This window comes from Podarcis filfolensis, assembly GCF_964270895.1.
Source record: "Podarcis filfolensis genome assembly, chromosome: 9".
NCBI lineage: Eukaryota > Metazoa > Chordata > Lepidosauria > Squamata > Lacertidae > Podarcis > Podarcis filfolensis.
The window spans coordinates 18809961-18833357 of NC_139610.1; the positions used below are offsets into that span (position 1 = coordinate 18809961).

Sequence of the window (23397 nt, forward strand, 5' to 3'; positions counted from 1 at the left end):
GTGCTTCGGTTGCTGAACGTTTCGGAAGTCGAACGTTCTTCCAGAACAGATTACGTTCAACAACAGAGGTACCGCTGTATTACCTTAGAAAAATTCTAGTCATAGGAAGAGGTGAGACATTTTTTTCAGCTGCCTTGCTGGCTTCTGAAATCTGTGTCCACGCAAACTTTCAAGTGTATCTCTAGCACAGCTAGAAAGCAGCTGCTATTAAAATACATATTTTCAAGAAGCTGAATGCTATCCACTACCAACTTTTTCCAAAACTTGCAGCATAGGGTTTGTCCCAACTTCTGCTTGTCCCATGCATAGAAAGCATGGGTCTGAGAGGTTTTCTGCTTGTCTTATGCTTTCTAGGCACAGATGCAGGAAGCTTTGCTTTTGCCCTGCCCTTCCCCCCTGGAAAACCCACTTTTAAGCACTAAATCAGAACAAATGGCAGTTCACGCAAAACCCAATTGCTGTTTTCCGATTCAGCACTAAACCATGCAAAAGCTCTCTTCGTAAGAGTGGTATCACGGCAGCAAAATGGTTTTTTATGTACTCTCCACGTTAACTCGCGAAAAAGAGAATTGCCAAGGTAAGCCTTCTCCAAATTTTCTCAGTTCAGGTTTTCGTACACAAGGAAAGGCTACTTTATTGTTGTATGAAAAATATTCCCATATCTGTTTATTTGCTTCATTCAAAAACAACTACGCCAGGTCATATGGAACCAGACCTCCCAACTCTCTACTCATCAATCCCATTGCTAAAAGTTCCTACAGGAACCAACATAAATTCCCCAAAACACTTCTCTCTCTCATTAAAAAGAAGAAGTGGGCACAAACACATTTTATTGAAATAATATAATCCCCCCCCCTTGTTTGGACATCATAGTATCAAACTTAAAATCTTTATATCAGAAAGTTAACATCTTAAAAATAAGTTTTATTCAAATGTATCAAGTCAAAATTTTTGTACACACACAAAAAATCCTGAATGACATTAAAGACTTCCCTGCACATAAAAGTATGCTTCTCTGATAAACATTTTAAAATACAATGTTTGCTCATTTCAAAAAGGAGGTTAACACTGGGTAAATAAGAGTGCGAACAAATAAGGTATTTCCTCTGATTTTTTTAAAAAAAGGTTTAAGTAATAAAAAAAATTATAACATGGACAAATGCCATACCTTACAAAAATAAATAAATTTTAATCTACGGCATCTACTCTGCATGTAAAGGACTCGTTTTCAGATAACTTACGTTATCTTTAGTCACCTTTAGTTGGCACACTTTGTAGAAAATGATAATACATATTACGAAAAAATGGAATTAGTGCTCAAGTAGGAATGTAGCCTGAGGTTTTTCCTGAAACTACTAAAAAAGGTTATCATGTCCGTTCTCCAGTAATGTGTAATTGATTCCCCATCTCTCTTACTGCCTCCTTCATGTGCGAACAAATTCAGGCTTTGAAGATGTCAGTAAGTGAAAATATGCTTCTATACCAGTTCATTCAGTGCTTTGCTAACTGGCATATGAGAGTCCTCTTTCACCAACATAGTGTTCTTTGCAAGAATTTTGAAAACTAGATACTTTTCCCACCCCTTTTGGACATTTGCTGAAAAACTCTGAATAATAAACATCCACTATGCTTAGGTGACAACATTCGGGGAAGTCACGATTTTTACACACAGCAGCAACTTGGCCAAGAAAACCACTATTTCCCCCCAATGCAATGAAACCATAAACTGCTATCTGTGAAAATATGTTATGTATACAATTCAGTTCTCTTTACCAAGAGCACCACAATTGTCACTGAAGTTCATATGTTGCAAAGATGGGAAGTGCACACACACAAAATCATTATTTCCTTTTCTGATCATTGAGGATGCCATCGCAACCACTTTCTGTCCTTCCAAGTACCACTCAGAGGTGCTTTGGTATAGGTTTTCCAAAGATGACTTAGTGGTGGCCACCCCTTTGTTCATTTCCTCGACTGAACAGAGTGTTATCCTCATCACATGTCAAGGCTGGAGCCTCCATATTCTCCAATAAAGTATGATGAGCCTCGTAACCATGGAGAGGCAAGATTGGCTCCTTTTTAACAGAAGATGTCAACTGGCTCCAGGTGGTGCTGACGTTTTTAAAAGCATGCAGGAAGAAGATGCCTATAATTATGGTGAAGAAGCCACTCAAGGTCCCAATGATATCGCCAAGCTCCATGCTATTCCATTCCTTGAAGAGGATGACAGAGCAGATCACCACCATGGTTGTGAAGCACACATAATAAATGGGTGTCACTAGAGATGTATGAAAGACATCCAGTGATTTATTGAGGTAATTAATCTGAGTACTGATAGACACCACCAAAACAGCTGCCAAAATATAAACCAATGGATGTCGGAAGACGGGCTTCTGATAAAGCATGTCTTTAATAGCAATGCCCAGACCCTTGACAGAGGAGACTGAGAACACACCAATCACTGAACAAATGGAAATGTACACCAGTATATTGCTCTGGCCGAGTCTTGGAGCAACACCAAAAATGAGGACCAGCGAGATCACAATTACGATAGTGGCAAATGCAACAAACACTGTTTGAGAGAAAGAGAAAGGAATATAATTAATGTGTGTGAAGAAGCAATTAATAGAATCACAATCAGGTCACTTCAGCAGGCTGGATCCAGATACCCAGGAGCTCACAGAATATTCCTATTCTTAGTGAGGGGGTTGGGAGAGCCATTTCTGCTTATTCCCCCAGCAGCTCTCAAAAATCTGCTCCATAACATTTTCAAACAGCATGGAAAGCAATGTTGATGGAACTTCATCACTTCCTCCTCCTCCTCTTCCATGAATGATTCATTTTAGCTCTGGATTCAAGCCAACATGAAAATCATGAATTAAAGACAGCATAGCTCCTCCCACTTTGGTGTGGAAATGTAGTTCCATGTATACATTTAAAACCTCTCCATTATCCTCTGCAGACCAGGGAAAGGGCTCTTGTGTACAGAGGAGTGCAAAATTAACACTCCTGCGGTGGGAGTTGTATGCACTCATCGGGCTCTAGATCAGAGGGTAATAGATTTCACCTTCCAAGACTCTATGGAACTCTGCTTGCTTTTGCAAAAACCTAAATTCAGTTCTGCATGCAGGGCCATTGCTGCAGGAGAAACCACCTTTCGCGAAGGGGCTCCGCACTGGATTCTAACACTAAGAAAGCTGATTACCATTTGCCTGTGCTCCAACTGGATTCCAGTACTCTATGGCAGACTGGATGCTCTGGCTCCCCAACCCCTATGGGCCATTTTGTCAGGTGGGGACAGTCACCCACCTATCATCACCACGAAGTCAGATGAAGCATTTTTGTTTGCCTGCGCAGGCAAAGACGTAGAGCTTTGCAAGTGTCAACGGTCAGCTGACAGGCAGTGGCAGCAAACACCACTTCTGGCAGACAGCCATGTCTTTACCTGCGACATGACGTCAAAGGTAGGTCTGGCTGATGTGGCCTCACAGGTCCAAGGGCTGGAGGTTCCTATCTGCTGTTCTATGCAAACAGCAAAGGCACAATGGATCAAAGTTTCTCAGCCAAGGGAAGTTTAAGAGAAAGCTCACCAGCCAGGAATGCACTTTGAACCCAACAATTCAGGGTCCAAAAGAACCTTAGGCATGATGAGGGCTGGGAAAGCGTTCTGGAGGAGCCACAATAAATGGTACAGGGTTTAATGGGCCAAATTGCTTTGGTATAAGGGTGCTTCGCATGTCCAACATTGCCTCAGAAGCAAGAGAAAGCCACTGTGTGCCTCCACCCCTCAATTCTTTCAGAGCCAAAGTGCAAGGATATTTGCTCAAGCAATTAAACAGGCAGAGTACACAGTAATGTCAAGCTTGACTGCCTAACAAAATTAGTTTCCTGATCTCTGCAAAGCTACACACCCCTGCACCTGTCTGCATGGCAGAAGAGAGTATGGGTCCCACCCAACGTTTACTTTGCCCTGCTTTTATTGTTTGGTACTAGCAGCAGAGAGGGTGAAAGGACAACGTCAAGTGATACCAATGTCTGATCTGAACATTCACAGATCACAACTACAAAGAGCCTGGGAGCAGTGCGGAAACAGGATGTATCCACCTAGTGGGGTTGCCAGTCTAGCATCCAGGCCCATCTAACATCCTATATTGGATGTAACATGGCAATGGGGGTCTATGCATTGTAGAGTACAATATGCACAGTCCACAATCCATCAACCCTATGAATGAGCAAGTTCTGCAGTAAAGCAGAAACTCCAACAAGGTACGCATTGCACTTACTTGTCCCAAGCCAATCATCTGAATGACATACCTGGGTCTTTTAGCTTTATCTCCATTTCATCCAATGATGTAACCTGTTCCTCTTCAGGTGCATGAATCACCATCACAGTGGACCCCAAAATGCTCAATACGCAGCCCAGCTTCCCATGAATATTGAGCTCTTCATTCAAAAAATAGGAAGATAATATGGCGCTATTTGGATTTAAACGAAAAGAACACCACCTTAAATATAGCAAGTAACAATATCTAGAATGTCGAAACTATAAATATGACAAATCGAAAAACCGAAGTTCAGAACAACCACAATGAATAAGAACAAAGGAAAATACAATGCATATTTGCAAAGTAAGATAAGGCTAGTTTGTGTACATATCTGTGGCACCACACCCTAAAGAATATTGTAGGGCAGTGACCTGAAAATTTCCTGCTCTTGCCGATTCTGTGGAATGCCATTCCCTCTGCCATATATGAGCTAGCAACCATCAGCTGCACCCAATGTCTTATAAAGACTTATCTTTTTCCCCACTTTCCCTGACCCATAAGAATGGGCCCTGCTTTATATTTATGAACATCAATCTATGTTCCTTTCTGTTTAAAGAAAGGGGGGACACTATACAAAGGATGTGTCTTTTCATGCCGGCATCACATGCACCTGTTCTACGACACAGAAGTGTGTGTGTTTGGATTTGATATCCCGCCTTATTACTACCCAAAGGAGTCTCAAAGCGGCTAACATTCTCCTTTCCCTTCCTCCCCCACAACAAACACTCTGTGAGGTGAGGGAGGCTGAGAGACTTCAGAGAAGTGTGACTGGCCCAAGGTCACCCAGCAGCTGCATGTGGAGGAGCGGAGACGCGAACCCGGTTCACTAGATTACGAGTCTACCGCTCTTAACCACTACACCACGCTGGCTCTCATATGAAAGGGTTGGACAGGTGCAGGTGTACACTAGCTCTCCTAAAAGGCAAGTCGCCGTCTCAGCTGGATTAGCACCCATAAATTGTTCATCGACTCACTGTTTCCGAAGCACAGCATTTCAAATATCACCTAGTGAAATCAAAAGCTTGATGCCACTGGGCTTAATGTGGAATTTAATGCCATATGTGGTAAAATATCACATTACGAAGAAAGGCACTTGGTTCTGCAGAAAACATGGGGTTATTTCCATTTGTTTCAGCTGATTTTTAAGCAGTTGACAATATGCTCTTCTCAGAAGAAAAATTGTGTATTTTACGTATGAAATGTAAAAAGGAAGCTGCTCTGTATCAGATTCAGACTGTAAAACCACTGCCACCACTTAGGCCTTCCCCAGATGGACACCTGTGGGCCAATTAAACTATTGGAGTCGCCTGACGCCTGCCAATGTAATTTTTATGCTAGGCAAAAGCCTTTTTAAAAAATTGTTACAATTTAATATTTTCATCATGCTGCTTTTAGTATGTTACCTGTACACTTATAACCATTCTCTTTTCTATTTCGAAAGACTGCCTAAATAGACTTCTGCTCTGGTTCAGAGAGGCTGCTCTTATTTTTGTTGCTTCTGGGGCATGGCGCCCCAAGAACTTGCCTGAAGGACGTGGTAGAAATATCCACAATAAAACAAGCGTGTAAGAGCTGGCAACTTGCTAACTTCCTTTCGGCCCAGTCAAATGACAGATTTCAGAGTGCTTAATAGAGTGTACTGGATGTTGCTATGAGGAAAATAAATTTGTACTGACCTTATGAGAACACTCAGTGCACCCAAAGGGGTGACCAAGGTGGCTGGTGCAAAGGCATAGGCAGCAAAGTTTGCTGCTTCCCCTATTCCCACTGCAAAAGAAACTGTTGTTAGCAAGGCAACAGAGATTTCCCGACAGTTGCAAGAACCTTGTTGTAAATGTGTGCTAATAGTTCCAACCTAGAAAGAATTTATACATCCAGTGACAACTTGAAGCATGAAGTACTGCAATACCTCAAGGACCGCCTCTTTCCATACGAACCTACCCAGACCCTGAGATCATCTTCTGAGGCCCTTCTTCATGTGCCTCCTCCTCGAGAGGTCCAGAGGGTGGCAACACGAGAACGGGGCCTTCTCTGCAGTGGCTCCCCGTCTGTGGAATGCTCTCCCAAGGGAAGTTTGCCTGGCGCCTTTATTATACACCTTTAGGTGCCAGGCAAAAATGTTCCTTTTTAACCAGGCCTTTGGTTGACCTGAAAGACATCCTATACCCTTTTAAAATGCGGCTCTTTTGGGGGGGGTTATTGGGTTATTGTTTTTATTTTGATTTCATATATTGTGATCTTTTCTGAGACCTCCGGGTGTATGGTGGTATATAAATTCAATCAATCAATTGAAGTTGAGAAAGGACTTAAATATATGTGCAAAGATATATGTGCAAATATATGTTTGTTGGAAACAAAAGTGTTGTGCCTTTCAAAAGTAGCCCCTAAGCTATAACCTCATTGACTGTAAACAAATGAAGTTATTGTTCTGTTCTAAGAGTGCCTCATCTTTACTTAGATCCTCGGAGTGAGGATTGAGAGGTCACAGGTTCCCCATCACCTAATTGTAATACCTTGCTGCTGGGAGACATGAATGCTGCCAGAGTTATTTATGGAAGACCTCTGCTGTGGGAACAACCGGGAGAGATTTCTCTAATAACACAACTATAGTAGTGGTCATCTTACCCAGCACCCATCTTATGTGAGGGTGTCTGCTGCACCATCTAGGAAATCTGGCAAAACCGTGGGCTGAGGAAACACCATACATTTAAAACACATCACCTCGCTCCCCGCTCCAGCAAGGAATCCTGGGAGCTATAGCTTAACCCTCACAGAGCTACAATTCCCAGAATCTTTAAGCTACAGCTTCCAGGAAGTGTGCTTTTAAACTACATTAAATGTATGGCGTGTGCACAGTCATGGTTTCCAAACAAGTATATGCACATAAGCTTTAAACATCAGTGCATTCCTACAAGAAACTGCCTGTATACTTTTAAAACAAATAGAAAAGCTCTTTAATACTCACTTGAAAACAGTCCTGCCCACCACAGCCATTCCTTCAGGTAAGAGTGCCCACCCTGTCCTTAAAAGAGAGAGAAAGGCAGTATTTTCAGTGAAAAGAATGAAGGGGAAAGCCATAAAATATTTGAGGTATACCTTCTTTCTTGTTTTAAAAAGTGCTCTCTTATCCAAGTAAACCTCTAAGCCAGGCATCCCCAAACTCGGCCCTTCAGATGTTTTGGGACTACAACTCCCATCATCCCTAGCTAACAGGACCTGTGGTCAGGGATGGTGGGAGTTGTAGTCCCAAAAACATATAGAGGGCCGAGTTTGCCTATGCTTGCTCTAAGCAGTTTTTTACTCCATTACTCTACCTGCCAATGCCAAAGAGAAAAGCTGGATGGTAAAACAACCCAAAGTCTAGGGAAGTTATTTTAATGTACAGTTATTCTACTGTGTGCCAACACTGAAAAGTAGTAATATTAACAGTAACAAAGATTTACATTGTATTATTTTCATACCTCGTCAAGAACTTATTTAGCTGAAAAGTGAGTAAATATTGCAAGCTCCCAAAACAAACTGCTCACAAATTCATAACACACTCTTCACAGCACTCCAACTATGACTATTTGGACTACTGCAATGCGCTCTACATGGAGCTACCTTTGAAGGTGACACGGAAACTACAACTAATCCAGAATGCGGCAGCTAAACTGGTGACTGGGAGCGGCCACCGAGACCACATCTTGAAAGACCTACATTGGCTCCCAGTAGGTTTCCGAGCACAATTCAAAGCGTTGGTGCTGACCTTTAAAGCCCTAAACGGCCTCGGTCCAGTATACCTGAAGGAGCGTCTCCACCCCCATCGTTCAGCCCGGACACTGAGGTCCAGCGCCGAGGGCCTTCTGGCAGTTCCCCCACTGCGAGAAGTGAGGTTACAGGAAACCAGGCAGAGGGCCTTCTTGGTAGTAGCGCCTGCCCTGTGGAATGCCCTCCCATCAGATGTCAAAGAAATTAACGACTATCTAATGTTTAGAAGACACCTGAAGGCAGCTCTGTTTAGGGAAGTTTTTAATGACTGATGTTTTAATCTATTTTTAATCTTTTGTTGGAAGCCGCCCAGATGGCGGGGTATAAATATTAAATTATTATAATTATAATTATATTATGACAGTTTCAAATACACATTTCAGAAATACAAGCCATGCTTTTGGACTTGAGCTTTTGAACATTTAAGTAGTGGCTGGTTACAACTTTTAATGTTATAAAGCGCAGTGCTATTTTTTTTTCTAGAAAAAGTGGTGCGAGAACTCACTACAAACGCCTCCCTTGTTCTGATAACGGCAATGGCACCCACCTGAGAGGTGCTAGAACCGAGGTCTAGCGAATTCCAGCTTTTAAAAAAAGCTCTGTATAAAAGAATAAGTATTTCTTACCTGCTCTAGTGAACCCCTTTTCAGCCAACTGTAAAAGGCCCTTCTTTTTCAATATAAAGCTGGAACCAACAAAGATACTTGAGCCTATAGCCAAGGCGACACCTACATACAAGCTGTATTTGCTTCCTGTGGGCACCGAAACACTCAGCTCGGTTTCGTTGGAATATCTGCCGGAATAGGCAAGGAAAGAAGCTTCTAGCTTTGATACATTGAGGATTTGACACCAGGCATGATGAGAGTTGGGGCAGACCAGAGGAAACACGTCACCTGGGAAAAGAAGAAAATTATATATATGACTGAAGCACATCAAAACCATACACACAAAAGACTAAAAGCAACCATGCACATCTGTAACAAATGAAAACTCTTGCCCCCGCTCCAGGTTTTTGTAGAGCTTATTACTACATTGAGAAGCCCAGCTTCTAATACAATCGCTTCCAAGGCAGGAAGCAATTAATAATCACTGAAAACATCAATTTAAAATGAAAGCGAAAAATAATACGATACTTAACAATGCATAAGAAGGCCGTAACTACGTCAAGCCTCTGGAATTTGTCCTTATATCCCACTTGTCTTGGAGCAAAGGAGCAAAACAAGGAAAGTTTTCCCAATTTTGAATTTGGCTTGACAACAAAGTAAAACAGTTCTAAATTTGAAGACGAGGGGGAAAGATTGATGAGAGATTCCTAGTTTTCAGAAGCAGCTTCTAGAATACCACAGTGATGCACTGATACAGATAGCATTGAATTGACAATTGCCAGTCTGCATCTGCTCAACCTATGTATTTCTATAAACAAAAACAACAGTATGCATGTAGTTTCTCACAAAAAATAAAAACCTGACCCAGTAATACCATCCCTGGAATTAACACTGGGGAGATATTTAAACAGCCCTGGGATAAATATTATGGATGGTAGATAAAATACATTAATAAATAAAATAATCAATAGGAACATATTTTCCTAACAGATTACTCCTCGCCGAAAGAGAATATTTTACTTCTAAGAGTCTTCTTTAGAATGCACAGGAATATAAAAGAGGGCCTCAAACCGATTTGGACCACTCGCCCATCTCACCCTGTGTCAAGTACTCTGACTGGCAACCGGTTCCCAGGTTCTCTAGCATGCAGCAGAGTGACATTGACAGGCAGCTGGGAGGGGGAGGCGTGCGGAGGAAAATAGCTGAAGGCAGAATTTGTGTCTGAATAGCGCAGGGAGACTTTTTAGAGGGCTGTCCCAGAGAGGCAGGCACCCCAAGAGATGCGTAAGACTAAACAGGGAGCTAAATAATCAGCAGAGTCCTAGGTTACTTTCAGAAGAGCATTGCATCAGACACCGGCTCCATTGCCAAATCTCGCATTAGTTGAATTTCATGCAAACTAATATGGGTCCATATAGTTAAAGTTATGGTTTCCCCAGTAGTGATGTATGGAAGTGAGAGCTGGACCACAAAGAAGGCTGGCCGCCGAAGAATTGATGCTTTTGAACTATGGTGCTGGAGGAGACTCTTGAGAGTCCCATGGACTGCAAGATCATCAAACCTATCAATTCTGAAGGAAATCAGCTCTGAGTGCTCACTGGAAGGACAAATCCTGAAGCTGAGGCTCCAATAATCTGGCTACCTCATGAGAAGAGAAGACTCCCTGGAAAAGACCCTAATGTTGGGAAAGATTGAGGGCACAAGGAGAAGGGGACGACAGAGGACGAGATGGTTGGACAGTGTTCTCAAAGCTACCAGCATGAGTTTGACCAAACTGCGGGAGGCAGTGGAAAACAGGAGTGCCTGGCATGCTCTGGTCCATGGGGTCACGAAGAGTCGGACATGACTAAACGACAACAATATGAGCTTTACTTAGTCTGGAGGGGAAAAGTTAATTGGCACCGGGTGGGTGGGCCCTTCATGAATATACATTCCCCGGAAGAAAGTCATTCATTCATGAAGTTTTCATCATGATCCCCTGCCATCCAAGTACAGGGGGTAGGGTGGGGAATGGGAGGCAGCGGGAGACAGATGGTCCCTTCATTTCAGCAAGGACTTGAGCGTAAAGCAGATTCCCTCCTTTTTTTTAAGCAAATGGTTTTGGTTACAGACGGGCAGCAGCACGATGTCCGGGTGGTGGTTTAACAGCTAGAGGAGACTGCAGACCACAGTGCTGCTCATTCCAATTTTTCAAATGCTACCTACGTCTAGCGATGCAATTCTTTCTTTTTTTAAAAAAATCTTGGCACAACGAAGGGATGAAAAACACATTGGCGGAGGGTGGGGGGGAAATACCACCACAACTTACAGTGCACATTCTTGGTTGTGGAGAAAGAGGTCCCCTTAAAAGAGGAGAAGCAGGCTCTACCTTAATAGTTGTCCCAAACAGTTAAATAATGAATTTATTGCTCCCCTTGAAAGAGGAGTCTAGAATCCAGTTTCTTCCTTCTCTCAGCTGCTAGGAGGTGAACAGCATGAGTCAAGGAGCACCGGTAGATGGACAAAGGCACTCAAATACTAAACACATACTAATGTCGCCACAAGAAGCCTCCTCAGCAATCTTTCTCCACATGGTATTCCTTTGAATATATCTCATTTCTGAAGCAAGATTGCTTCATCACATGCACAGGTCCCCTCAATGCCCAAGGTATAAAGTGCTATTTATTCATCATTTCTGAGGTAAAGTTATTTACCATTCAGAAGTCAAATACACATTTATTTGTATCTGCAGGGCAAAAGATTGCATCTTAAAAAAAGGAACTGTAGTCTGGAGTAACACACACACACACAGACAGAGAGAGGAATATTGGTTGTTGCTGGGGGCAGTAGCAAAATCCTATTAGACCAGTGGTCTCTCAATATTCTTCTGAAATGAGTACATAAACGGAAAGTATTAAGTGAGATCAGCAGGGTAGCAGCTTAATTTTTTTGTGTCGTTTTTGTTTAAATGTCTTTGTTATGTCTTTGGTTACTCCGATTTTCTCACAAATACTGTAATTAAATAAGTTAAGCTTTTATATTATTGCTATAGATTTGAATCCTTGAATATCTTGTCTTGTGAAGAATACAGAAGTTTTAATATAAAAATGTCATTGAAGTCACAAAGCACATTGAATTCATCTTCTGGAAGTGGTATGACAAGGTTTTTATTTGAGCAGATATTTCAGCTGGGAATTCAACGTAAGTCTAATTTACTGTGTACATGTGTGATAGAACCAAGGACAGCGTAAAAAACCATTTTCTTCCTCTACACTAAAATCTGATATAAAATCCAAATTTCACTCATCACAATAGCAGACTTCAATTGTTGTGTAAAAAAAGAAAATGATACCCGGTAAAACAACAGCAGTGTTTTGGTGCTTTCAAAAGGGGGCTTAATATTATACATGGCCTGTTCAGATATCACTGGCAGCATGTTAGCTTTAACATAAGATTTTCCTCAGAAAGGGTAAATAGCAGACAAAGTTAGCAAGGGTCGATGTACTCCTTCCCTTCTTAATGGAAATAAATACTTCAAATAAAGTACTGTAATGTGCAATTATCCACTCAAAACTAGAAGGGCAGATAAAGAAAGATTTTCCTCATGAGCACCTCCATCTCACATTCCCGCCAAAATTTGCAGCCCCGTCAAGTTCCATTCAAAGCAGCCTGCAAGTTGAACTACCTGCCACCTAGAACCTCAGAGGTTAATGGGCAGACTGCAGTGAACAATGACTTGCAGTGTTTACATATTTCAAATGCAGTTTCACTGACAGAAGGGCCACATTGCTTAAATTGCTTTGATGACTACTCTCAGTTTCAACACAAAATAACTGTGCCTGTGTGCCCAGTCAGATTGAGTCAGATCAGATTTTCATTTCAATGAGACTTATCTTGCTTTCGGTGCCAGACATTTGCCAACTCACTTCCTACGAAACACACTGCTCTCATTTGCTACAATCAACACAACTTCAAATACCGGTATACGTTCTGTGCAGCTTTAAATTGAGGGCTTATAACCTAGTCACATGAGCTTTTTTGTGGAACAACTGCAGTTACAGAATCACAGAATTGTATTTTTTTTTTTTTAAATACATATTTATTAAGGTTTTACAAAACAAAGAATTCATCATTTCCAAATGTATCATTTCCAAACATAAAGCTCAAGAAAACACAAATATATGACAGAAAAAAAGAAAAGAAGAAAAATAGAAAAACAGAAAAAAGAAAAACACTCTTTCTTAAATTTACAAAGTTCCATGCCCCTCTGTCTTGACCTCCTCACATCCCCCTTTTTTGTGTTCCACTTTACTCCAATCAGATTCAGCAAATTCAAAACCTTGTTTCAACCATACTTAATGTTATATTCTAATTATTATGTCCCCATTTTCCATTTTCTTAATCCGTACCTCATCTTATAAAATATGACATAATATTGTTCTGTTCATAACCCCTTATCCTTTTTTTCTTAGATTCTTCTTTTCACACACCTTTGACCAAAGTCACACAAACCCTGTTGCTTTTACTTCCCACATCCTATTGACACTCAAAGATTTTACAGTGTTTTTGTAGATAGTCCTTAAACTTTTTCCAGTCCTGTTCCATCGATTCTTCTCCCTGGTCACGGATTCTGCCAGTCATTTCAGCCATCTCCATGTAGTCTATCACTTGCGTCTGCCATTCCTCCATGGTGGGTAGGTCCTGTGTCTTCCAATATTTAGCTAAAAGTATTCTTGCTGCTGTTGTTGCATACATAAAGAATGTTCTATCTTTCTTTGGCACCCATTGGCCAACTATGCCCAAGAGAAAGGCCTCTGGTTTCTTAGGGAAGGTACTTTTAAATACTTTCTTAAGTTCATTATATATCATTTCCCAGTAAGCCTTAACTCTTGGGCAAGTCCACCAGAGGTGAAAGAATGTTCCCTCAGCTTCTTTACATTTCCAACATTTATTGTCAGGCAGGTGATAAATTTTAGCAAGTTTGACTGGGGTCATGTACCACCTGTAAATCATTTTCATAATGTTCTCCTTTAAGGCAATACATGCCGTAAATTTCATACCGGTGGTCCACAACTGCTCCCAATCAGCAAACATAATATTATGACCTAGATCCTGCGCCCATTTGATCATTGCTGATTTGACCGTTTCATCCTGCGTGTTCCATTTCAACAGCAAGTTATACATCTTTGACAAAATCTTAGTTTTTGGTTCTAACAGTTCTGTTTCCAATTTCGATTTATCCACCTGGAAGCCAATTTTTCTATCCAAATTATAGGCCTCTCTTATTTGATAATAATGAAGCCAATCTCGCACTTTGTCTTTTAATTTTTCAAAACTCTGCAGTTTCAATCTGTCACCTTCTTGTTCCAAAATTTCCCAATATTTTGGCCATTTAGCCTCCATATTGAGCTTTTTCTGAGCCTTAGCTTCCATAGGTGACAACCACCTTGGGGTTTTACTTTCCAGCAGGTCTTTATATCTTATCCAGACATTAAACAAAGATTTTCTGACAATATGGTTTTTGAATGCCTTATGAGCTTTAACCTTGTCGTACCAAAGATATGCATGCCACCCAAAGACATTATTAAAACCTTCCAAATCCAAAATGTCTGTATTTTCAAGAAGCAGCCAGTCTTTCAGCCAGCAGAATGCTGCTGATTCATAGTACAATTTAAGATCTGGCAGGGCAAATCCACCTCTTTCTTTTACATCAGTTAAAATTTTAAACTTAATTCTAGGTTTCTTGCCCTGCCAGACAAATCTAGAGATGTCTCTCTGCCACTTCTTGAAACAATCCATCTTGTCCAAAATTTGCAAGGATTGAAATAAAAATAGCATTTTAGGCAATACATTCATTTTTATAGCTGCAATTCGACCCAACAAGGAAAGCTTCAAGTTAGACCAGATTTCTAAATCTTTTTTAACTTCTGCCCAACATTTCTCATAGTTCTCTTTAAATAAGTTCAAATTTTTCACCGTCATATTAATCCCTAGGTATTTCACTTTCTTAACCACCATTAAACCTGTTTCATTCTGAAACCTATCCTTTTCCATTGGAGTTAAATTCTTCTCTAATACTTTAGTTTTTACCCTGTTTAGTCTAAATCCCGCCACATGACCAAATTCTTTAATCAATTCCAAAGCTCTTTTCATACTGGATTCCGGCTCCTGTAAAGTTAGAACCAAATCATCTGCAAAGGCTTTCAATTTATATTGTTTGGCTCCGACCTGAATACCTTTTACAAATCGGTCCCCTCTTATCATGTTTAGCAGCACCTCCAGGACCGAGATAAATAATAATGGAGAGATAGGGCAGCCCTGACGTGTTCCTTTTTCTATCCTAAAATCTTCAGTCACCACATTGTTTACAATCAATTTCGCTTTTTGTTCTGAATATATTGCTCCTATACCATTTTCGAACCCCTGACCCACTCCCATCCCTTTCAAATTTTTCTTCATAAAACTCCAAGAGATGTTATCAAAGGCTTTCTCCGCATCAATAAAAACTAAAACAGCTTTCGTGTTGATATTCCTTTGCAACAACTCCAGAATGTCAATTATATTCCTTGTGTTATCAGACAAGTGTCTGCCTGGGAGAAAGCCTGCCTGGTCCTTATGTATTACTTCCATTAATACTTTTTTAAGTCTGCTAGCTAAAATGTCTGCAAAGATTTTGTAATCCACATTCAAAAGGGAGATGGGACGGTAGTTCTTTAGTTGTGTCTTTTCAGCTTCTGTCTTGGGTATCAATGTGATGTATGCTTCTTTCCACGATTCAGGCGCCTTTTTCCCTTCCAAAATCTCATTGCACACCTCCTTTAATGGTTGAATTAAGAGATCTTTCAAAGTTCTGTAGTATTTGGAGGTTAGTCCGTCCGGTCCTGGAGATTTGCCCAGTTGCATGTTCTGAATGGCACCTTCAATTTCTTGTTCTGTGATTTGCTGGTTCAATACTAATTTATTTTCTGAAGATATTTTTTGTAATCCATTGGTTCTTAAAAATTGGTCTATCTCAGTTTCTTTCTGGGGCTCTTGCGTATAGAGTTGTTTAAAATATCTCTGAAAGCACCTTCTAATCTCCTCCGGGTTCTGTATGTTTTTTCCATTGATCTCAAGATTGGTGATCGTATTTAACTTCTGTCTTTTTTTCAGTTGCCACGCCAATAATTTCCCACATTTATTAGCTGACTCAAAAGTCTTTTGTCTCATTTGTTTAATTTTCCACTCTATTTCTTCATTGATCAATTTCATATATTGCACCTGATATAACTTAATCTCTCTTAGAATCTCTTTTGAGTTTGGTTTAACTCTTAACTTCTTCTCCCCTTGTTTAATTTTTTCCAAAATTTTCGTTTTCTTCTCATTTTGAGATCTCTTTTTTATTGCATTCTGTTGAATCAAGAACCCTCTCATGACCGCTTTGCTTGCGTCCCAAACCGTTCTTTTTTCAACCGTAGTTCTCATATTAATTTCAAAATAGTCTTTCAGAGTCTTTTGGGCCTTCCTTACGATATCTTGGTTTCTTAGTAAGGTGTCATTCATCCTCCATCTGAAGGAACCGATAGGTGTTAGTTTCATTTCCATCTTTACCGCATTATGGTCGGAGCAGGTTTTTGGGCAGATTTCCACCTTTTTTATTTTAGGTGCCAGGCCTCTAGTTGTCCAAATTTGGTCGATCCTTGTCCATGTCATTTTGGCTTCAGAAAAGAATGTTCCCTCTCTACCTAGGGGATTTTTGGTCCTCCAAATATCAATTAAGTCCATATTGTCAGTCAGTTCAAAAAAGGTTTTTGGTAGTCTGCCCTCTTTCGTTATGGTCTGTCTTTGTGCTTTATCCATGTTCGTAGACACCACTCCATTCATGTCTCCCATCATAATAATATTGTTATAGTCAATAAAGTCCATCAACGTCTCATGCAATTTCTTGTAAAACTCTGATTTCCCCTCATTTGGTGCATAAATTCCTAAAATCAAAAATTTCTCTCCTTGTGTTTGGATTTCTATTGCCAATATTCTTCCTTGTTCATCTTTAAAAAGAAGCTTTGGTGATAGGCTTTCTTTTGCATAAATTGCCACACCTCTCTTTTTAACCTTGTCTGATGAGATAAATTCTTGGCCTAATTTTTTATTAATTAACACTTTTCTGTGCAGCCTAATCACATGTGTTTCCTGCAAGCAAATTATGTCCAATTGTTCCTTTTTTAATAAATGAAAAACCTTCTTCCTCTTTTCCGGGGAGTTTAGACCGTTGGTATTCCAACTTAATAGTTGCAGAGACATGTTGAGATGGTGTTATTTTCCTCCTGTTGCTCCCGGAAGTGGCGTGTCTTTAGGATCTTTCAATTCCCCAGGTGCAGGTATTAGACTTGATGATCCCGATCCTGGATCGCTTGGCTCTTCAATCCCTTTCTGAAGGTCTTCTCCGTAGTCGTTCAAAAATTTGTCTTTATCTTCCACCGATTTGATTTTAACTTTTTTCCCTCTGAAGGTAAAGGAAATCCCTTGGGGGAATTCCCATCTGAAGATAATCCTATTGCTTCTCAGAAGTTGCACCAGATCACCGTAATTCACTCTGAGCTCCAACAAATGCTTAGGAATATCCTTATAAATTTCCAACCTTGATTCTTGGATCTCTAATGGCGTCTTGAAGTGCGCACTCAGGATTTTGTCTCTTTCCTCCCTCGTTCTGAGGGAGATTAGACAGTCTCTCGACTTAATCTTCCTCCCTCCCTTTCCCAATCTGAATGCGCTCACAATTTTAAAATCCTTTTCTTCTTCCAGGGGCCAAAATTGTGTAAATTCCTTCGTGAGGTACTCAGTTAGATTTTCATTATCAATTTCCGGTACAGATCTGATCCTTAAATTGTTTTCCTTATTTTTCAGTTCGATCATAGACAGCAGTGCCTGGTGTTCTCCTATCTGTTTGCGCATAGGTTTGATTTCTCCCTGAACTTCTTCAACTTTCTGCTTTGCCTCTTCAGCAATTTTACGGTTTGCAGTAGTGTCTTCCACCAGCTTTCCAATAGTTTGTGCATTTAAGTTTACTTGTTGAGTCAAGTTATTAATGCTTGCGGTGTTTTGGTCTATCTTATCTGACTGGTCAGAAACTTGTTTACTTAAACCTTCCAACTTTTCAAATATTTTATTTAACACTGAAGTAAAGTCCCCACCTGAGGCCATTCCTTCCGGCCTAGGTTGTTCTATATCTTCCACTTGTGCCACAGGGATTGTGGGGACAGAGGATCTGCGCAGCTGAGAAGTTAAAGTAGTTTGCAGTGTTTTGGCTTTGGCTGATCTTGTCCTTCCGCTCATAACCCTTCTTATCTATGCGTCAAGGTCGGTCTCACAGTCTGTCTTTCTCATGGAAATCCCCAAATCAACAGATGGAAAATTCCCCCAGTAGGTTGCCAAACCAAATTATTCCACTAGAGGGATACTGTAGTCAGGAAAGCTCAAAAATGTCGCAGTTCATAAAAGTTAAAAGTTCCCTCTAGACGTTAAACAATATCCAATTTGTAAAAGACCTTCAGACTCCTCTTAAATTCCTTAAATTTCCACAGAGTTACTCTTTGGCAAAGATGAGTTGTCTCAGCAAAGTGCGAGATATAAAGTAACAGTTCCAAAGTAGCCTTCAAATTCCAAACCCTGGCAGCTCAGTAGCCAGGGATTCAATGTTCTACAATCCCGAAGTTCAAAGGAATCGGCTGGAAAAAGCTGATTTTTCACCCCTCCTCCCCTCAATAAAATTGAGAGGGGGTCTTCAAAGCTTGATGTGAGAGTTTGCAACTTATTTATCCCAAAGTCTGGGGCTTGGGTTTTTAAAGAGTCTTTGCTTTGTTCTTGAAACAAAACCCGGGAGACGGACTTCCTGGTTGCGTCTCCCGCTTGTGTGCCAAATTCTTAAATTTATCTTCATAAGTCAAATAAGGTCCTCCACTTACGGGTTGAAGTTTGTAGCCGAATAGTCCCAGGAAAAGGGTCAGCGCTCACCGGCAGCAGCTTAGCGGCATCACTCCGCAAAAAGAGCGATCGACTCACAACGCCGCGCCACCCCCGACACGATCCGGAGCTCCTTACGGGGTCCCTTCACGTCGCGGAGGAGCGCTACAGGCGCCCGCCGAGTCCCACGACCACAGGCTATCCCCACCTGTAGGTTTCTAGCAGGGGTCTCCGCTTTGCCGTAGCGGACGACCCGTTTCTGCGGAGCTTCCCCTTCACGAGTGGAAGGAGACCGCCATTACCGTTCGCGCCGCCCCCGGAAGTCCCAGAATCACAGAATTGTAGAGTTGGAAAGGACCCCGAGCGTCACAGAGTCCAACCCCCTGCAATGCAGAAATCTCAACTAAAACATCCATGACCCATGACTATCCAACCTCTGCTTAAAAGTCTCAGATCAGAAATCACACATCGTTTTCACATCACTTGAGCGCTGTGCCCCACAGTGGAAGAAGCCATTAGCTCCAAAGTGGTTCTGCCAGTGCTTTATAGAGATGTTCATGTGTTCAGTTCAATTGACAACACCCATCATGTGACCTGCTATCATGCTTTCAATGGATGCCTCCTTGACGAGGTAAGAATAAAAGGTAATTTAATAAGTGGCAAACCTTTCACTAGGTAATCAAGCAATTCTGAAAGTTAGCACGTGAACTACATTATATTGCTGATATAAATATCAAAGGGCAGTACCTTTCCACCTGGTAATAAATTACATCATATTATACCATTTCCCCACCCTGTGACAAACATCACCCTATGCAGTTTACTGTACAGTCATACCTCGGGTTGAATGTGCTTCAGGTTGAGCACTTTCAGGTTACATTCCGCGGCGTGCATGGATTGCGTTTTGCCGCTTCTGCGCATGCGTGTGACATAATTTTGAGCGTCTACGCATGCGCAAGCGGCAAAACCCATGCACGCGCAGACGCAGTGTTGCGTCTTATGTTCTATTCAGGATGCGAACGGGGCTCCGGAATGGATCCTGTTCGCATCCCGAGGTACCACTGTATAGAGGAACCTTGGTTTTCGAACGTAATATGTTTCGGAAGTCTGTTCAACTTCTGAGGCATGTTCGAAAACAGAAGCATTCACTTCCGGGTTTTTGGTGTTCGGCTTCTGAAAAGTTTGGCACAGTGCCGGATTTACGTATAAGCTAAACAAGCTATAGCCTAGAGTCCCACTCTCTTGGGGGCACCAAAAAAATTTAAAGGGAAAAAAACCTGGATGTACATTTCCAAAATATAAGATAAAAAACAAAATAAAACCTATATACAGCAACAGTGTTTTGTGTTGTGTAGGCTCCCTTCTTTTGGGGGAGGTTGTTACGAAAAAGGAGCAATGCTGCTGAGTGCTCCAGATGGCTGGAAAGCCAAACAGGATGTTGATGTTATGGGACTGTACCGTGGCAACAAAGGACAGTCTATTATGTGCACTGAGCACCGGATGTTAGCTCAGAGTGTCACATGCCCCTGTACTGGAAGTACATGGGTGGAGTTATTTTCTCTCTGGCTGCTGATATCAGAGGGTACAGACATGTTTTCTCTGTACTGCTGGAACAACAGAAATAAAGACATGTAGATATATTTCTGTCTGTCTCTTTCCCCTCCCTGGGAGAGGAGGGGGAGGAATGGTGTGTTCTTCTTTCACGTTGGGAAGAATCGCCGATTGGAGACCTCCCTTGATCCTGCCGGGAGTCGCAGACAGGAGGTCACAAGGATTCAAGCCGGGCACCTGGAGGGTGGCCAAATTCCTCTGATATATGGCTTGATATCAACAGTAAGTAATGGGCCCCGCCTGCTGGCCTGCTCCCTAAAGTATCACTGGTTTGCTCATTTCTATATATAGGGTGCCTGCATTCTGCATGGAATGTATTTCAGTTCAACAATTACTTCAATAAAATACATATTTTGTTATGTGCAAATGGCTTTAGATACCTATTAGGTCCATAAATTACCATATAGCATATATTCAACACAAAAAACAGCGGCAATTTGTTGTTGACAAAGGACAGCTGGACATATAAAGGGCCCCATTACCTTCAGTAGCTTAAGGCCTCATCAAACCTAAATCCAGCCCTGGTTCGGCAGCCGAGACGTTTGAAAACTGAGGCTTGACTGTACAGTGTATTGAGTAAAACCACTTCTGTCCTCTCATTATCTTATTTCATCCTTTTTATTATGATCCCACACTCATGGAACTACATTTTTATTCGAGACCTACTCTTGCAGGGCCTTTCTACCATAAGTGTAAATAAACCATCTATCATAAAGACACTGCAGTCTCTGCTGCCTCATTCATAAGGAAACACGAACCCTGAGTCAGTGGAGGACCTTGGGGTCTCCAATTTCAATGGCGCAACCCCACTGCCTCTCACGCTTCATTCTAAATAATAGCTGTGCAGCCGAACTGGTCGCACTCCTCTAAATTTGCCTCTGCCTGAGTATGTGGCCAGAAACCCTGAAATCTCACACTGCTCAGAGACTGGTGTGGCACAAAACAATATAATACAGCTGAAATATGGCTATCCATACAATCTTTGGCATGCATTATTTCACTGCAGTTGAAACAGAGGTGCTTTCTTCAAATTTTAAGGGTATTGCTTTATTAGTGGTTGGGCTCATATTGTTACTTGCAAGCTGCTCTTTGATTTCCCCCCACAAAAATTATAAAGAGTGGTGTACTGTGTAAATACAACAAATAATCTATAATGCTGCCCATGACCCTTTTTATAGAGACACCCAATCAACAGGGACAGCTTTCCCACCACTGCACCACACACCAGAGGGAAGTTTAACCTGTTGCATTTCTGCTCCCAGCTGAGCAGTGTTAGAAACTGAGATATGAAAGCTAGGAGCTAAATGGCACCTTAAACCTAGGTTATGGGCGCCACAATGGAATGTCTAGGCACATTTCTTTTAATAACAAGAATACAAGGCTGAAAATGAATGAACTGCAGCTAAAATCTTATGTTCATTTTTCACATGGGCTAGTCCTTCCTCCACCAACCCCCCAAAATAGTCTTAAGAGGGTCTCTTCTCCAGTCTTCAGAGAGTAGCTGGAAGTGGGGAGGCAGAAAAAGGTCCTCCTTTCCTTCCACTCTGCCGTTTTAATCTCATATCTTAGGCATCTGAAGGCAGCCCTGTTCAGGGAAGTCTTTAATGTGTCATATTTTAATGTATTTTTAATCTTCGTTGGAAGCTGCCCAGAGTGGCTGGGGAAACCCAGCCAGATGGGCGGGGTACAAATAATAAAATTAGTATTATTATTAATTATTATTATTAGTGCCAACACCCAAAAATTCCCCATGAAAGTGTAAGGCACCCACAAATTTCGGTGCATGGCCCCCACGGCCTCGGGCACCCAGGGTCTCGGGGCCAAGTTGGCACTCCTGGCAGAGACCATGCTGCCTCCAAAACCTCGAGCAACTCGCAGATTTAGGGCTTCTAACCAAAAAGAAAGAACTTCCCCTGGCTGGAGCAGAATATCCTCAGGTGTTCATCCCCCCCCCTTCCACTTCTCGATGTGGAAATCAGGCATCAACAAGGGGATGTGGGATGGGATGCGATTTCGGGGGGGGTTACCCCGCGGGACAGCTACTGACCTTCGCGGCACGCGGTCCGGAGGGACGCCGCTTTCTCCCCCATGGCACTTTCTCCAAAGGCACGCTCCGCCAGAATCGCGTCCCCTTACGCACGGCTCTCGCAACCTTGCCAAACGCAGAAAGCTCTCGCCGCTTCCAAGGCGAGCCCGCCCCCTTTCCGCTTGGAAGAAGGAGCACTTTCTCGCCGCCTCTCCCTCGCCGGCCAATCGCAGCCCCAGGGCGGGCGTGGAGGGCAAGCGCGCTCTCGCTTCTTCCACATCCCCATCCTCATCCTCCTCGCCGGTCCATTGTGACGCGACAATGGCGAGTTGTCCGGCGAGGGAGCTCCGCGCTAGCCCGCGTTCCTGGTATGGCGAAACTCCTTGCATAAGTGATATGAGCCTCGCCTCATTTCCATTACCCACTTACATCATTCGGAGGGGGTAAAGTTCTTCAAGGCTGAGGCATCCGAGCCTCTACCCAAAACCAGTTTCTCCAGAGTCATGGAGGATAAACCTTTCTCTTCAACCAGGCTGATTAACACACTCAAATGTGTTTGTGTCAGGGTGGCGGTTAATGGTTCGTTTTTGTTTTATTATGTACTTTGTATTCTCATTTTGTGTCTTTCTGTTGTGAACGGCCCCGGCAATCATTGGCCAAAGGGCAGTATACAAATTTAATAAATAATACTATTCTTGTTTACTAATCTGAATTACTTTCTCTTAATGTTCTAGCTCAAGAGCAATTGAGAAGATGCATCCGCACCACAACCATACCATTTGTATTCTGCTATTTTTCTAGGGAAAGAAGTGCTCACCCTTGTTCTCTTAGAATGGCAGTGGCGCCCACCTGGGGGGGAAAGCCCTGACTATTACTCCGTGTGGGACGCGGGTGGCGCTGTGGGTTAAACCACAGAGCCTAGGACTTGCCGATCAGAAGGTTGGTGGTTTGAATCCCCACCACGGGGTGAGCTCCCGTTGCTCGGTCCCTGCTCCTGCCAACCTAGCAGTTTGAAAGCACGTCAAAGTGCAAGTAGATAATAAGGTACCACTCTGGCGGGAAGGTAAACGGTGTTTCCATGCGCTGTTCTGGTTCGCCGGAAGCGGCTTAGTCATGCTGGCCACATGACCCGGAAGCTGTACGCCGGCTCCCTCGGCCAATA

At 42.2% G+C, this 23397-nt stretch overlaps 2 protein-coding genes across 2 annotated transcripts in view; one reads left to right on the forward strand and one right to left on the reverse strand.

Moving 5' to 3' along the window:
- Positions 1-813: 813 nt before the first annotated feature.
- Positions 814-22393, reverse strand: NIPAL1 (NIPA like domain containing 1). Its single transcript, XM_083630667.1, has 6 exons — positions 22257-22393; positions 8702-8968; positions 7291-7347; positions 6002-6092; positions 4315-4475; positions 814-2572 (listed from the first exon to the last, which is right to left on the reverse strand). Exons 1-6 carry the CDS (start codon positions 22297-22299, stop codon positions 1941-1943), a joined length of 1251 nt encoding a protein of 416 aa, XP_083486793.1. The 5' UTR covers positions 22300-22393; the 3' UTR covers positions 814-1940.
- Positions 22394-22974: 581 nt separating this feature from the next.
- NFXL1 (nuclear transcription factor, X-box binding like 1) overlaps positions 22975-23397 on the forward strand; it is a 78993-nt gene continuing 78570 nt past the window's right edge. Inside the window, exon 1 of the mRNA XM_083630199.1 lies at positions 22975-23115. The gene's annotated coding sequence lies outside the window, so the exon portion shown is untranslated. The remainder of the gene's footprint in view (positions 23116-23397) is intronic.

Bases quoted from the DNA above. Each gene is read 5' to 3' on its own strand.
- NIPAL1 (XM_083630667.1), bottom strand. From the start codon at position 22,299: ATGGGGGAGAAAGCGGCGTCCCTCCGGACCGCGTGCCGCGAAG. The intron at 6,093-7,290 runs GTGAGTATTAAA...TTTCTTTTGCAG, and splicing joins GTGGGCAGGACTGTTTTCAA to TGGGAATAGGGGAAGCAGCA. The intron at 2,573-4,314 runs GTATGTCATTCA...TCTCTCAAACAG, and splicing joins GATAAAGCTAAAAGACCCAG to TGTTTGTTGCATTTGCCACT.